The sequence below is a fragment of the Idiotropiscis lumnitzeri genome, chromosome 12 (genome assembly GCF_059441095.1).
Source record: "Idiotropiscis lumnitzeri isolate Australia: NSW breed Sydney's pygmy pipehorse chromosome 12, RoL_Ilum_1.0, whole genome shotgun sequence".
Lineage (NCBI taxonomy): Eukaryota > Metazoa > Chordata > Actinopteri > Syngnathiformes > Syngnathidae > Idiotropiscis > Idiotropiscis lumnitzeri.
In genome coordinates this window covers 15185142-15202474 of record NC_142402.1, presented here as the reverse complement: position 1 = coordinate 15202474, position 17333 = coordinate 15185142, and the positions used below count along the sequence as shown (strand labels likewise).

The window sequence follows — 17333 nt, the reverse complement described above, 5'->3', positions numbered from 1 at the left end:
ATCTTGTGCTCACTAACGTCATAACAAGTGCAAAAAAAAAAAAATGCACGTTCAGGATTCACTTTACTCTTATCTTTATTATCATATTTATTTTTCAATATCATTATCTAAATAGTTAGATTTATGATAATATGTCAATTAAATATTTATTAATTAAGACACATTGCATTTTTATATTTTCTAGGTTATATAATTCTTTATTACTTACTGAATGAAAATGTAACAAAGTTTTTAGTATTTTATTTTTTTCATTTCTAGATTGATAAATACAGAAGTCATGTTTTCACCTTTGATATTGTAATAGTTCAACTAAAATAATTTTCAAAAATAAATTTAAATGACTAAATAAAATGTATCAACAAGATTTGTTCTTATTATTGTAAATGGTACAGATTTGATAAATGTTTAAATATGCATCAATTTAATTTTGAAAAATAATTATGAATTTAATAAATATGACATGATATTTTTTATTTAATTTCTGAACAAAGGTTATCACTATTAACATTTTGAAATATTACTAAAATATTGGATTTTTTTAACCATATTTTTAAATATTTATATTTACCAGCAACAGTTATATACTGGTTGCAGTAATTTTTTTTTATTCACTATTGGAACTTTTTACATCATGAATGTGCAATTACTTGAATTCCATAGATGTTTGTGTAATTTGCGTGCCTTGGACTTACTGAAAGTTGACTTTGTCTACTTGGAACCTTGTCTCGAAAATCCCTGAAGTTAACACTCGGCATCGTAGCAGGTCCTGAAAAACACGCAACAAATAAAGATGGGGTCACAGCAAGAAAATATGTAAATGATAAACTAACAATTTTGAGACCACGGGAGGACTTACCTGGTCTGTTGGTGTGTAGTCGCTCTGTCTTACCGAGTCGATTCTGTCGAGGAAACTGCACAAAGAACACACACAGTTTTCAATGAAAATGAAAATAACACACACTGTTTGGCAAGTAATGATCTTGAGTGTACACGTTTTGTTAAAAATAAAGGAAAAGTTTCACATTACCACTAGACAATTTTTAGTCTTCAATGAATGTGAATATCAAATAATTGCTTTTGTTTACTTAAATGAGTCTTTTAAAGAGCTTTCAAATTTTTGTAAAGATCTGCTCAACATGGGCTTTAACAGCTGAATGTACGATTCTTGTAAACAAGGCGACTTCAAGCGAGCAGACCATACTAAGCTCACATAAACATAATTTAACATCAAGTATACATGTCTTTGTAAGCATTTAAGACAAAATAACATCTACAATGACTCATATATGGCTGCTTTTTGTCAACAAAACGAATCTACATCAGAAACAAAATAGACTGCAACAAACCTAACATACAAGTTTGTGTGAACATCTAAGAGCATTAAACAACGTGGACGATCTGGCCATACAAAGTTGTTGTAAACATCAAGGAAGCCTAAAAAATAATTTGGTTTAATATCATAAAAACAAACTGACATGTTAAATTATCAGCTTTTCACTCAATATTTATAGTTAAAAACAAACCAGCAAGCCCTCTCAGTGCCCCCTTTTCCCTAATCCAAACCGCTATGACTGAGAGAGGGGAGGGGTGCAGAGGTGGGTTTTGTCCACAAGGGGGCAGGGCTGCGCAGTCTGTGCTATTTTTGGTCTCCCCGACCCCACCACTCCTCCCCTCTAGCTGGAGAGATTACATAAGGCAGACAGTGTGTGTGTGTGTGTGGATGATAGCATTGTATGGTAGCATCAACATCCTAGCTGAGGACACAAGACAGGACCCAGGCCGGCTTGGTGACCACAAAACCAAAGACAAGACAATTACAGTTCTGAACTCTCATCATAATGTTAGAACGATTATAAACAGAGCAGCAAACGAAAGCAGCGATATCGCTGAACACTTGATTAGGCACACACACCAGCACAAGAGTTACATCATGGAGAGTTACTTAATGAAGATTTACACAGTTTTTATTTGATTTTTTTTTAATTAATCATTTTGCTTGCTCGCTACATCATCCCACAGAAAATCGACAAATTATGTTTTTTCCAGCATTCTATAATATTTAAACATTATATGTATACATATTAGATTGATATTATTTCTTTTAGTTATTGTTGGCAATTTTCTGGGTTCATAAAAATAAAATTAAATATGGATTTTTTCCTATTAAATGTACATTAAACAAAAGCAGAGAAAATGAAGCAAGTGATTATTAGCGAGCAGTGCATCCAAGTCAAACATTGACAATCTATGAATTCACTGAAATCAAAACAAGTTGGTCGCCAACAAGTGCTGATCTGTTTGTCGTGCAAGGTTTCTATGTATAGTGAATCGTTACATTTCCACTTCTATTTCTGTATTCAACCATTTCGTCTGTCATATTTGCTCGTCTGTGATTATAGACGAGACAGTTGACTCCCTAGGTGTTTTTTTTTTTTTTTCCTCTTCTTGTAAGGAATAGAGAGCATGAGAGACGGCAAAATACAGACAGGGACATTTGACGCGGTGGACGCCTCGGGTCACAGGCCCCATGCGGTCCAGGTCAAATGTTGATAGCAATTTAACGCCCCCCCCCACCTCCCAAAAAAAGGAGGGGGCCCCTCAGGGTCTTGCGGTGAAACAAAGCACTTGTACACAACAAATACTGTAAGCGAGCGCCACTAGAAACAAATCCGGGCAACGTAACACTCACGTGTTCATTTGATAATTGGCTTGACTTTTTACAAATAGTCCGACATCTTTAATTAGCAGCGCGGTACGCAGGCCCCGATCAATAGTTTCCATATTTTGAACAGCCCGGGCTGGCAGCAGAATGGACTTTTTCACTTCGCCCTTCGAGCCGCTGGCGACGACTGCACGCGCCAGCAGCACCGTCACACGGACAGGAAGAGCGCTTTCTTCTTGTCATGTACATTTATATTAACAGGAACCAATCATGCAACCCTTCGATGTGAAAACGGCAGAGAAATATTGCTATTGACCCTTTTTTTTTTTTTTTTCAAAACAACAAAGGTCGATGAAGCTGGTATCTCACCAATGCTTGCAAACGTAGCGAATTAGATTTTCTTTCGGCATGCTCCATAAAAGGTTGCAAAGATGTTCGCAGACAGTTTTTATTTGTCACAATCCTTTTTTTGTGGCCGCAAAAAAAAAATTTGAACGAGGTCAGATAGATTTTTCCCTGCCTGGGAACATCTTTTACGACCCCTGACGAATACCCAAAATTCACTCCAATCGCATGCATTCAATGCTCAGTGAAAGCAGCTTAAGAGACCAATTTGAAACAGGGTAATTTTCAGGGAACTTTTAAAAAAATTCGCTTAACTTTTTAAGTACGCTGCTAACACCGGGAACTCACGGCTGTTGTAAGTCAAAGTTGAACATTTTTACAATTTTGTAAAAAGTTCATTTTCAGGTCAAAAACTTTATGGAGCTTTTTAATGTTTTTTTTTTTTTTATTTAGCTCACGCTGAAGACGCTGATGACCCTGGAAGCTTTTTGTTAGAATTTTAAAACAGATCTGTTATGTTTAATCAAAAAAAAAAAAAAAAAACCTTCAACACGTTAAAGGTTGTTTTTACAAACGTGCTTAAGGGCATTTTAACAAAGTGATATTTTTTTTTTAATTTGACATGAATTTATTCTCTCTTTTAGTGCAAATTAATATTAGCTTCAAATATCGGTTATTGGTCTCCTGGAACTACTAATAATTGGTATCAGCACTGAAAAAAAAAAAAAAAAAACAATCGGTCCATCCTTGTATGATGGCGTAAGCCTTTGCGCATACAAAAAATAAATAAAATTCATAGTGAGCAAAAAATAACAGTGATGTAATAGTAAAAGAATTGATCATAAAATTTGAAGTAAATATATGTCGAGAGGAATAAAAAGGACGTTATTATGCTACTTCAGAAATAAACGAACGTCAACGATGCGAAAGTCATCAACAGCGAACCCGTCGGTCAGCCGGCGGAAAGAGCTCAGGCCGTCCATCCAAACAGGAACAAGAAACGCCGTCCGGAGGAGATGGATCGCCAAACGAGACCAATCCATCAGCGCCTTTGTGGACCCGTCCTAAATATAGGAGCAGCAGAACGGAGACACTCCAGAAAGTCAAACCAAATCTGGTGTAAACAAAAAGCGGCTGTTCTATGTCAAGGCCGCCGCGTTTCGGCCTTCCGCGTGTCCGGGCTGAGAGGTAATACAAGCTAGTGGCGTGTCGCTGAACACAAATAGGGGAAAACGGACTCTGTGGAATCAAAAGAAAAATGAAAAAGAAATTAAAAAATATACGTATACATCAATGTGACCATGGCTTCACCCGAAATTGCAACCAGAACTATCAAGCTGTTGTTTTAAAATGGCGGCCGCAACGTCTGACTGGCGGTTTCGATTGGACGTCGACTGGCGACCCGTCGACAAAGAGATTGCAGAAATCCTGCCAAAAATGGATCTAATTAGCAGGCGACCCACCCGTTGAATTTCGGACACATCCGAAGTGAATCAGATTTCCGCGCGAGCACTTGTCGAAACTTTGAGAAATTTTTGAAAGATTTGAACACAACTGGCCAGTTCCATTTTCTGCCATAATTTAATCTGATTGTTGAACGCCCACTTGCTGAATAATTCATCAGATTGTTGTGTCATGTGACTGATGAACTCTTTTGACGTGTGAGAAATTCATCCGATTGTCACACGACTCGCCGGTTAAATTTCTGACACAACCGAATTTCCGCTTAAATTTTGTGACAGGTCTTTGAATTCCATTTGTGTGTCTTCACACCTCGAAAACACACAACACAGTACATCTCCTGTTTGATTCCTTTTAAGGATTCTCAGGAGTGGCTGCTATTGCGCCTGGAGACCAGCAGGAGGCACAGTTACAGTCACGTCGCCGCAGCAGCACCAGCACACTGAGCCTGCCTGCTTTCAGCAGCTGGGTTCCCATGGCAACCCCAGTCGGTCCATACCAGTCATCCCTCGCTATCTCGCCAGGCCGCTTCGATTGCATCCTGCCGTTCGCACGTCGGAATTAAGCAGGACCGATCATGTTAAATCAGCAACTAAGAGAGATATGGACGGCGTGGTGATCATCAACCAGCTTTTCTGTTACGCTCGCTTCTTTGGTACAGCAAAAATGTTCATGGGTCAATGTGACTTGTGCTCCAAGTTGGAATCACTTTTTTACGATGCAAAATGAGTTTTTAATCACCCAAATCAGGTCAATTTGACCCAGAATATTAAGGCAGGGTTAATGTCACGTTAAAGCATATTAAGGCAGATATCGTAGGGCTGGGCGATACGGCTGAAAAGTAGATTGCGATATAAGTGTCTCATAATGGTCCATATCATTTTTTTTTTTTTGCAGTTCAGCCCATGGAAAAAAGGTTGACTTGATGTAATTTTATTTTGTGATATTTCCACTGTCCACACTGAAAAACGTCAATTTTTTTTCCCGTTTTTTAAAAAATTTTTATGTTAATGGTGTTTCCGCCATTAATGTGAAAAAAAATATATATATTCCAAAATTGGACATGCACTTTTTTTTTCCACAGGACAGCAATGATATAAAACTCCAGATTTAAACTAGTCAACGAAACTATGAAAAAGTCAAATAATAAATAACCTATTTCTTGGGGGGGATTTCATATCAGTCAATGCTGATAATTATTTTCTTTTCTGATTTATTTATTTTTTTTACTTTTAACTGGCTTGTAATGTTTCACCTGCACCGGTACATTAATGCTTATTTGCATAAGATGCTACCCCAAAACAATATTTTTAATAAATTATCCCTCATTCAATGTGTAGAGAACTATTAGTCTCTTGCGGCGCATGCATTAGCATTGCCAACCACTGGAGAACAACTTTATTTTTTTAGCGGACTTATTATTGCCATAGTCCATTCATATTTTACTGCCTTACTTTGACTCATGAGTGGAATGCCACGCGTCGGACATGGCTAAAGACGGGGATGTCCTTTACTTGTACACCACATCTCTTTCCGTAAGTGCTCAATGGGGTTAATGAGCATAATATCATTTTATTGTACAGAGTGGACAGGGCATTTATTTGAAGGAAGTTACGCCGCTCTCTTGTTCCGTGGTATGCGTTTATTTATTTTCTATCAAACATTTGATCTCGGGCATTTTCTATTGATATTGATCATGTGACTATCGCGATACATATTGATACAGCCCTAGTATATCGTCACGAATGGAGCAGAGACATCTGCTAGAGGGAGGGGCTTTTAGTCGTCCACATTTTTGGAATAATTTCAAAACGGTATGAGTAAGTATGAGTGAGAATGAGAGGTCAAATCATCTGCAAATGTGGTAATCCTCCACATGAGATTGTTTATAAACTGACGTCCGAGCCACTGTTTTGGCGAGCTAAAGAGTTCCAACGGACTCAGCAATGGCACCATGATGTTTTGCAGCTTGTCAAAAGAATTTTTACAAACAAAAAAAAAATACGGCTGTGGTGCTTCGAGCTATTTTAGCGCAGGGTTTTCCCAAACAGATCAAGAACTGATGATAAATTTTGATTAATCTTTGCAGTAAATCAGTCTTTTGTGTTCATTTTTTTGAAACAGCTTATTTTTGTGTAATACATTTGCATTAATTCAGGACGATTTTAACACGTCAGCTTTAAAGGTTAGAAGTCTGAAAAAAATATTTTAAAAAAAACAAAAAGAAAAAACAGCCGGTGTGTGATAAACCCAACGCACGAGGGGTTATACGAGTTGAGAGCTGAAGCAAGGAGGATAATTGATAAGGATGTTGCTTGTCATGGAGCAGTTCAGGGTCCCGTGAGACAGTAACGCCCGCTGTCAAAAGTAACTGTGGTGATGAAAAATATACATCCTACAAATCGGGGATTAGCTCCAAAAAACGCTTGCAATTCTCCAAATATTTCATTTCATTAGGATAGGATGCAAACGATTGAACGTAGCTTCCTGCTAATCCCAGCAGATCAGGTGGGGCCAGACTAGGAGGTGATTTGATGTGCGAGTGATTAACGGGATAATGGCGGTGGAATAATGCAAGTGACACCGCAACAACTTAATTGGATGGAGCGCAGCTTAACTGGATGTGGAATCAAAGCAAACGATTAACATGTGCGCATGCCTTGTCGACGTTGTTCCACTTAAGTCGTGTAGGTATCACGAGTGCGCGTTTCAAACCGTCAAAACTATTCCTGCCAGGACACTCGAATCACTAAATACAATGCTAGCAAAACACTTGGCGGCACAAGTTTCGATTGGCTTCATTTCGGACTTGCCAGAAATTCATAATTGGATTGTCGCCTGATCAACACGAACAGACGCAGAAGAAATTATTGCAATTGTATGACTTGATTTTGAATTCCACGTGCCAAAAAAATCATCATGTGACCCCCCCCCCGCATTGGATCACCAACATGCCAGAAATCCCAACATTCAGATTATGAAATAGATCAGCTGGATGTCAAGATGTGAAAATCTCAACCGCCTTTATTTTGAATAGATGCTGAAAAGGAAGCCGATATCTTGATAAGGAATAATTATACGACGGGACTTTTAACCATCTCGATTTACTGCTAGCGTTGTTAAACAATCAACTTTACGCCACCAAAGAGAAACTAGGACATCTCCGTAACCCAAGTAGACAAGCGTTAATATCTAACTGAAACTTAAGTGTTCACATAGGTCAGTAGACTCCACCCTCCCGCGCACTCAGCTCAAGCCGTCTATGCAAACAACCCCAGAGACTGAAAAGATATAAAAGCGTTCCATAAATAGCCCGTCGTGACCTCCACGGACCACATTCCGCACGAGGTTAAAGTTGAGTTGACTAAAGGCGGCTGAGCGGAAAGTGGGACCTTTTGCCTTTTATTTTTTGTGTTCCCGCCGGGGTGTGGCTGCCTGGACGATGCTAACAGCTAACACAACAACATCTCAATGGGCGGTCTGCAGTCTCGTCAAGTGTTTTTTTTTTTCCTTTGGAATCGCTGTTTATTTTATTCTTTCGATGTATAAATCGCTTTTTTAGGGGCATAAATATGCCCAAAGTCGACCACTTGGCAAGTGTGTATATGCAACTGAAAATCTGTTTATTTTGGGGGCGAGTTCCACTTGCATGGACTATTTATAAAAATCGGAGGAAAAAAGCATCATTTGCAGAATAATTTCAAACACGTCGTCATGTCCCGGTTGGGTTATTTAAATCGAGTTTTTGGTACAAGTGACACAATGTGTAACTTCGCAGTAATTTTGATGCATCAAGTTGAAAAAAAAAATCCCTCGAAAATCAAGCTCGATGTCAGTGGAATCGATGGATGAAGAAATATATATTTGTATTTAAGGAATGCGACGAAGCATTATTTTCATAATCGAATCATCTGGTGATTATTTTTCGAATGAAGCATCAACACCCCCAAAACACATCCCATTTATTAAAAAAATAGGATATTATTTCAAATTCACAGTGCAGGCTATGCACAACCGTGAAATGATTATAGCGTAGTTGGGTCGGTAACATGCATGAAAATGAGCAAAAAATGCATACGTCTTATTTTGATTAAACAAAACAAAATCTTTACCGTTGAGAGGCTGAAAAAAAAAAAAAAAAAAAGACAAGATCTCTAAATAATTAGTCAATTATCAAAATAATTGTCGGTTACTTTGCTAATTTATGAGCTGTCGATTAATCGATACATCTGTAATTAATAAACAATTTTGAGACAAAAGTGGACACATGGATAATTTCCGACGGAAACTCTGATCATCTCTCATGACACGCAAGAGTATGTGACCGCACTGTGCCAGACGGATGGGCAACATTAAATTGACCATGTGTGTTTTGGGGGTCGAGACATCCAAACCCATAAAAATTCGTCGCACCCCTCCAATGAAAATTTGGAGACAAACAAAAAAAAAAAATGTCCCGGAAAGCCAGTTTCAGCCGTCAACATGAAATTCAGTGGGTTTGTCTATTATGTCACACACTTGGGTGGTCTAGCATAACAGGATGCTCAAAAGAAGTATCAAGAACTTATGTTGCGGTCAGACCGAACGTGAGCCGAATGTTTCTGGTGCTGCTTTTCCATATATAGTCAATGCCGTTTGTGCGGGCAGACGTGGAAGTGTGCGGCGTAACTTAAGACAACAAATCGACCCCTCCGCATTCACAGTACGGCACGCGCTCATTTGCATATCCGTGGGTATTTTTCTTGGATTTTTTTCCTTCATCACATTGTTCCCCGACCCCTCATTTCATTTCATTTTCTATGGAAAAAAATTTAATATTTTTTTTTTTGGGGGGGGGGGCTGTTTAAAAAAAACAAAAAACAAAAGCCAGACAAATTAGCCTATACTATCTAATTTTTTGTGGTTAACCCCCCCCCGTGAAAAATTCAAAACTGTCAAGCAGAGGTTGACTTTTTTTTTTTTATTCAGTATATTTTTTTGAGGAGAACTGAATTAGAATATTTGGAAAAATATTCCCCTAACTTGACTAAGTCAACCACAAAACCTGTCCCTCAAATAGCCCCGTTTGATAAGCGAGGGCAGTGCGATTAACCGCGTAATCGATGCCTAATCAATTCTAAACAGATTAGTTAGTGACAGTTATTAATCATTAATGACAATCATGTTAATGATTCGTCACAATAAAAGGGAAATCGATAAATCCCAACACAGGATGCAACACTTTATTTCTTGAAATCTCTTCTGTTATTTCAAATAATCAATTATTTATGCAGCATTCCTAGAAAATCATGATGCCCTCTATATTTGGAACGAGCCCTCAGGCTCCTCATGTGGTCCTTGGGGGCTACGTCGGTGACCCCTGATCAAACATATTCAAGCCATTATTTCATGATCATTTCAATGTTTCCCTATGAAAAAGGTGGAAGGAGGTCCTGTCTGTTTTTTTTTTTTTTACATTTCTTTTGTGATTTTGCAGCCTGTATGATGATATTTCTCCACTAGCGATGTGTTTACTATCACCAAATTAAGAGCAGAGCAGGTATGGTTGAAGGGGATACGCACACATCAAACTCACAAGGAAGCGTTTTGTGTCTCACCTTCTGCTGCTGACCTTCCCTTTTGTTTACAGCGCATTGCCGGGATACTCCCTTTGATTCGGCTGCGCACACGTGACCCGCTGCCAGTTTTTGCTCTGCAGTACTGCTGCTGCTGCTAAAAATAGCCTCCGCTTGCCCTGGCTCCACTGCTAGTTTACATAAGCTCGAAAGGGGGGGGGAGGAAGGGGGGCAGCGGTGAAAAAAAAGGGGGGGGCGACAGAAGTGGGGGGGGGGGTGTTCTATGGACGACCATTCCACAATCTCTCCGAGCAGCGCCACTGCTGCTGTCCTCCAGCGGTCTGTGCTGTAGCACTCCTCGGTCAACTGCACTGTGCGCTGTGTGTTGTGTGTGTACTCGGCACACACACACACACACACACACACACACACACAGCGCCAATACGCGCCATTCACCACATGCCTCACTCCCTCCTCTCTGTCCTTTAAAATGGAAGCACATTTTAACCCAAAAATAAAAATCTATTTATAGCCTCTCTCTCTTTGGCTTTAACGTAAACGTTTTTTCAACCCCACTACTGCTCGTGTTCAAGATGAGGTGGGTGAAACTGGCGAGGGATGAAAAAGGTCAGGATGATGTCGAACGAAAAGCGACAAAAGTTGCGATTCTTTGCTGATTTTTATTTTGTTTGATTTCTTTGTTCCACTTGTGTATTTGTCAATTTCATTTCCGGGATTGGAAATGCATAGTAAGGCTGAGTGTTATCGAAATGGATGACTGAATAGATTTTTCCCAAAATATTTTTAATTTAGTGCTATATTTTTGTCTATTTTGTTTACCATTTGTTATTATTTAATATTTTTTTTTGTTCAAATGTAATTATTTTTTTCAATTTGTGCATTTTTCATATCTTTGTATTTCATTTTTAAGATGTTCTCAATTTTGTAAATATGTTTGTATTTCTTTATTAATAATTTCTTGCATTTGTGTTAATATTATAGTAATATTTGTGTACTTTTGTGCAATAACATAACTTTCCTTTATTTTTGGGGGCAAATACGTTTCTATTTCATTAGCCTAATAACATAATTTCCTCAGACATTTTTTTTTTAATGTTTTTGGTAAACAAGAAGAAACCAAAAAAAATTAAAAAATAAACAAGAAGCGTCTAGTTTCCGCGAATCAATCTTTATGGATGACAATAATCTGGAAGAAAGAATCAACACAGACATGAAGAATTTATTTATACTTTGAAATTAAGTTAAATAGCATCAAGCGTTTATAATATTAGGCTAACTATTTTGTTATCCTATTACTTTTCTATGTGTATGATATTTGTTTCTAATATTTTCATATTTTTGGGAGGCTTGCCTAATATTTGTGATTATGCTCTGAAAATGGGAGTTTTTTCCCCCCCCGACCGAATACAAAGATGAGGACTAAAACTCGCATGGGATGAATAACAAGTCACGTAAAAGTGACAAAGCAAGTCGAGACGGGTGTGTCGCCATGACAACCCGTGAGATCCACACAGCGGCGAATCTTGTGACATGTTACATGGTGCTACCCGGGGCGGCTTTAGGCTTTCGACACTTAAAAGCAGACCCGACCATAAAGCGTCGTGGAGGGAGACATGATACACGCGTAAACCACTTCAGTATTTGCAAAAGTTGGAATTTCAACTTACTTATTTTATTTATTAATTTTTTGTTTGCAATTTCTCAGCTTTTCTGTGGCCTGTGTTAACTCATTAACGACAATGACAACAGTGGAACTAAATGAAAAGGGGAAATAGTCAATCAGCAAAGATTAGTGTTCAACATTTTTTTTTTCCCAACAGCTACTTGTATTACGAACATAGTTTTGTACTTCACTATTAATTGCTATTTCATTCCTCTCATAAGACGAATAAAGTATATGTTAGGGGTGTGTATCTCTCCATATAAGACTATTCAATATGATTTTTGATAAATGACGTACAATAAGATTTAAGGAGGTAACGATTTCAAAACGTAACTATTCAATTGGGTTTGATTCTGTTGTACATCTCTCACAAAAGATGATTCGATACGATTCTCATTATATGAGGTGCAAAGCGATCGAACGATTTGCAGTCTATTATTTTCCCTATTTGTGCATTTTTTTTAATTAAAAATTTTCAGTTGCTTGCAAAACATGAATTATTTCCCCCCCCCTTTTTTTTTTTTAAATTTCTCAACTTATTTGTGAATTTTGCAATTTGTCCTAATATTTTAATATTCCTATACTATTTGCATAAATCTTAACAATCGCGCATATTTCATTGGATGAATGTTTATTTTTGTTGAGTATTTTGCAACATACTTGCAAAATTTTTTTCAGTGCTTTTTTAAAAATTTTTTTTAACCTTCTTAACCTCATGTTTTGACACACCCTAATTACTCTCGTGAGCCAATCCCTACCTTCATCATCCTTTCTAATACCAGCCATTTAGCTCGCTATAATCTTAAATGGGAAATGTTAGCATTTTCACCAAGCGGCACGACTACAAACATGACGGGAGAGTATGCGGCCGGAGAGCGCAAATGAGTAGAGGGGAGTGGGAGTCCCACGGGGAGCTGTAACAACCTTCAGGACAGTGGTTTGTGAAGACGGGACTTCCACTGCGCTTCCAGTAAGTGGATCACGTTGTGGAATTGTTCACACATAATGCGCCTTTGATAGCGCATCAGTCAGCTGACAACAGTGTCATCTGACTCCAGCAAAGGACATTTGGAAATAATCTTGATTATTAGAGATCTTTCAAAAACAGCTCACTTTTTAGGATGTGTGTCGGCACATTTACCACTTCATATCTGTCAATCTACTATCTGAGCCAGGAGGGTGTGAGCCAATGGGAGCACAGAAGAGGGCGGGGCTTTTGCAGAACGTGACTGGAAGCGCCACATGTCCGGAGCAGGCGCTAACGTGTAACTAATTCAACTATTTTGCCGCAATTGACAGTTTCTAGTTGCGGATGTGACAGAAATAGATGAACATTTTTGCCTTGGGGATGCTTTATTTTTATGTGTTTTTTTAATTGAGAGTTGAAGAGAAGGAGCTGTGAGCGCACAGTTAGTGATACTCTACAGTCAAAATAAATCAACATTTTTGTGGAATTACTTTCGTATACTGTTTTGTATTTTTTTCACCAATATTTGTGTATTCATATATATATATATATATATATATTTTTTTTTTTTTTAATAATTAGCAAATTTTCATCTAATTTGTATTATTTTCACAGTGGACCTGCACGATTCACGGGGAACAGGGCCAGCCTGCTAATAGTGAAATTGACGCCCACTGAAATGCATTTAGGGGAGGCGAGGAAATGCAACCACAAAAAAAAAGGTGACAATTGTACTTGTATTTTGTGTCTATGATTTTCATCTAACTTTTTTTTTGTCTTAATATTTGTTCATTAAAACACAAAATCACATTGCTGCTACATTGAATGTACACAATAATTTCGCAGAAATTACCTTAAAAATTTTCAACCTCTGCTACAAGGAAACTCATCTTCCTTAAAATGTTGTAAAAAGTGTACAACTAAAGCAACTTAACCTGGGGTGGGTAGTGGTGTGGGGGGCTGCGTGTCTATAAATACATCTCTCTCTCGGGCTCTTCCATGAAGAGAAGAGGCTGCTTATTGAGCAAAGCGACTGTTTGCAAAGCTCTGTTTCGCTGGGCCCTGCAGGGGCTGGGGCCTGGCTGACAATGGCGACCATTCTTTGCATTTTACTGCCCCAGATGACTGTGTCAGTGCCCCCCCCCCTCCCGGGGGGCTGGTGGTGGGGTCCCGTGACCAGCACGAAGAGATCCAGCCGCAGCCTGGCCCAACACAGCCAGAACACGGCCTGACTTCCTGTGATGTTGCTGCAGACACGGTTCTGTCCTGGACTCTCCACACCTCACCATCATAAAACAAAACTTAAAAGGCATGCTTCAAATTAATAGCGCCTGAAACACTGGTCCGTGGATTTGGTAGATAGCTACAGTGAGATAATTTTTTTCTAAGGGAGCATATACACGATCCTTACAAGGAACGAATAAAACTCTTATCTCACGGCATCACTGAATGAGCTCAGTGACTTCACCGCTATAAAGATATGAATAATAAAGTCCAAAAGTCCAGGACCTGAAAAGTAGTTGTCAGGTGCCAGAAGTTCTTTGCTTGTCACTTATACAACTAACAATAGATTTCCATCCCATTTCCTGGTTCCCAACCAACCAGCAGCCGCTCTCTCTGCCATACAACATAATGAACCGATTGATCATTATGTAAGCAACATGTGAGTAGATTTTGAGAAATGCAATTACAGTACAACTGTGAATAATATTTATTTATGCATAAATCCCCAATGTCAGGCATTCGAAATCGTCACTTTTCGGGAGGAGACCCCCAAAAAGCGTATCGACGAGGAGTACAAGCCATTTTCAACACTTAAGATTGGTCAATAACCGATTAAAAAAAAAAGAATTATGAAAAAAATATGACATTTTGCTCGATGTGACAAAGGAGGTTTCGGCTAGACGACAGCACGCCGTTTCCCACAGCTAATCTATTTTAACTTGACTTTTTCCACTCTCATCTTCTGCAAAGCTAGAATCTCATACAGAGCATGACCACTGCGGAGTTTAATAAGTTCTGTACATGGTCCTCGCCAAATAAACAAACTAAACTTCAAATCAAAAAGGACTACTGCATCCAACTAGTCTGGTACTCCCTTGTTTGTATTATTTCACCGTTACTATTCATTGTGATCACTTCCTGTGTCTCATTACTTTTGTCTTTGATGCATCCAAAGCTCTCTTCAATGGAACCAGTTCTGCAGTTATCCAAAAATAACCGGCGATCAATCAACTGGCAGACACATATCTGTGCTGTTAAAACATATAAATGTGCAACGTGCATGGCGATTGATTGATTCCAAACGCGTCGATAGGAACATGCTCTTTGGCTCGGGCTTATTTCCTGTCCAGAGTCTGGTTCCGGCGTGAGGCCTTGTGGAAAAATTTGCATGTGGAAATTTGGAGATTTCTTTTTTTAGGGGTAGGGGGGGGGGGCTGCGATGAACTGAAAAGAATGGCATGAGGAAATTTAATTTTTGAGAAATGAGCAACTTGTGAGTTATTTTCAATGTTCATGCAATGTCTTTGATGGGAACTTTGCCCCTGCCGGGCGAGAGTTATCCGGGCGGCTGGAGGGTGCAGGTGTGATCTGTCATTATTATGCAGTACGCTACACGAACGTACGACAATAGACCAATCACAGGCCAGTATTTTGGGGTCGCGACGCGAGAGTTCATGGCGATTGTTTAAGGAAAATGCTGCGGATTTGTAGCCTAATTTTAGCTCATAAAGATGTCGAATTATTAAAACGTGTACCGAACTAACAAAAGGAAATCGTCGATAAATGAACAATTGTTGTGCTGCATTTTCAGATAATTACTAAATAATTTGTTGAGTACATTTTACACACAATTTTGACAACTTGTTCATTCCATGAAAAATTATATATTTTTTTTTAATTGATGAAAGGGGTAGAAGTTTGACCTACTGAACCATAACTGCCTCCCAACTCAGGATTTACCTGAACAAGTTCTGATCCATTTGAAAGGCTGTGGTCACATATCACCTCTTAAAGAATATTCCATCTAATTGTCAGTTTCAGAGAATGTGCTTTATAATATCTCTTAAAACTTCTCCCGGCAAAACTGCATTGACTGCGAGGCCTGTGAGCACACAGACAAGCTAAGAGCACGGAAAGAGGAAGCGTATGCTCTAAAGCGGCGCTTGGAGAGGCCATGTGAGCGTCACATGACCGCCCCCTCCTCTCCATTCTGCTTTCAGGCACAGGACTTGACCCACAGTCAAATTTATGTTCAAGGAGTCCGGTGTGTTTGCGAAGGAGGAGGAGGAGGAGCAGAAAAGCCTACAGAGACCTAGGCTGGATTTACATGACATGCTTCAAGTGACACAATTCAGAGTTTCGGCACAATTTGGATGTGGGTCACAGCGGCGCAAAGAAAAAATAAAAATGCGGCATTAGAGTGGTCTAGAACATTAATATGATGTAAATACGGTACATTAGCGGTGTATAAAAAAATATCCCAACACGATGATTGAGTCGCTTGAGAATACATGTCAAAAAAAAGAGACATAAAAGCCAAATTGGACACGTAGACGTGCATTGTAAATGCACTCAAAGTAAGTCACTGATTAAGTTTGCCTTTGACCGAACCCGACCAGATAAAGGCAACCAACCTTTGGGATGGGGAGGGGACACTAAATGTCCTCACGCTCACCTACAAGTCAATCCAGACTGCAAGAAGAAAGCTTCTTTTTACAGACACGGGGTGGCACTACAACAGCCTCCCAAACATCAGCACTGGCCTTGCCTCACATCTCGCTTATTATCGGAATTTCCAAAGAGCGTCAGAGGGTTGTACAACTGTTTGAAAACAAAACAAAAAAAACTGTCTGTGCAGGTGGTTGGCCCCAAAAAAAAACAACAAAAAAAAAAAACATGGTGACCCACATACACCTTTGTCCCGCTGGGATTTAGCAATTCATAGCAGATAATTGTTGAATGGATTTTAACATACACTGTACAAGTCACCGACCACGACAATGTCAAAGCTTCTTGGACTGCTCACGCTGCATGTCCGGGTTGCTGCGCCAATTAAGGTGTTGCTACTGTGCTTTTGAAACTTCCACAACTGTCAAAAACACAAAAAGCAACTTGACCAACACTTGAAACTAACTAAAGAACTCAGCTGCCGGGACGGTGTCTCACTCAAGCACATTTACGTTCACATCTAGAAGTGCCGAATGCCGAGCGCGGCGAGATTTTTCTCCATCTGTTGGAACTTGCGGGTTGCTTCCCCACTTGGCCCTAATTTGAAATATCTAACAAAATTTTACGCCACAAAGTAGAGCAACGTCACAGAATCTGACAACCACACTTGAACTATCTTGGACCTGGATACTTTTTATCTATTGTACGGCCTGACCGTTGGCAGATTGAATTTACCGCTCATGGCCCCTCAAACATCAGCCAAAATAATCGCCCTAAAAGCTGTTGGCTGATTATTTTTACCTTCATATACTCTAACCATTTACACACAAACTATACCAAATGTTTACCATGTATCCTTAGATATGTATCTTGAAATTACCAACATAAGATTGCTAGAACATTTGTGAAACATTTAATGCGTTATATATATATTTTTTCATTAATCTGACAATTAATCGTCATCTGTATTTTTATTCTGACAAAAAT

At 39.0% G+C, this 17333-nt stretch overlaps 1 protein-coding gene across 2 annotated transcripts in view; it reads right to left on the bottom strand.

Annotated features, from left to right (window-relative positions):
- Positions 1 to 17333, bottom strand: part of LOC148326111 (guanine nucleotide-binding protein G(olf) subunit alpha) — a 41606-nt gene that overhangs the window by 2688 nt on the left and 21585 nt on the right. For both annotated transcript variants that reach the window (XM_088312099.1, XM_088312100.1), the window contains exons 6-7: positions 857 to 911; positions 693 to 766 (exon numbers count right to left, since the gene is read on the bottom strand). In XM_088312099.1, coding sequence (XP_088168225.1) covers positions 693 to 766; positions 857 to 911 — 129 coding nt within the window. The remainder of the gene's footprint in view (positions 1 to 692; positions 767 to 856; positions 912 to 17333) is intronic.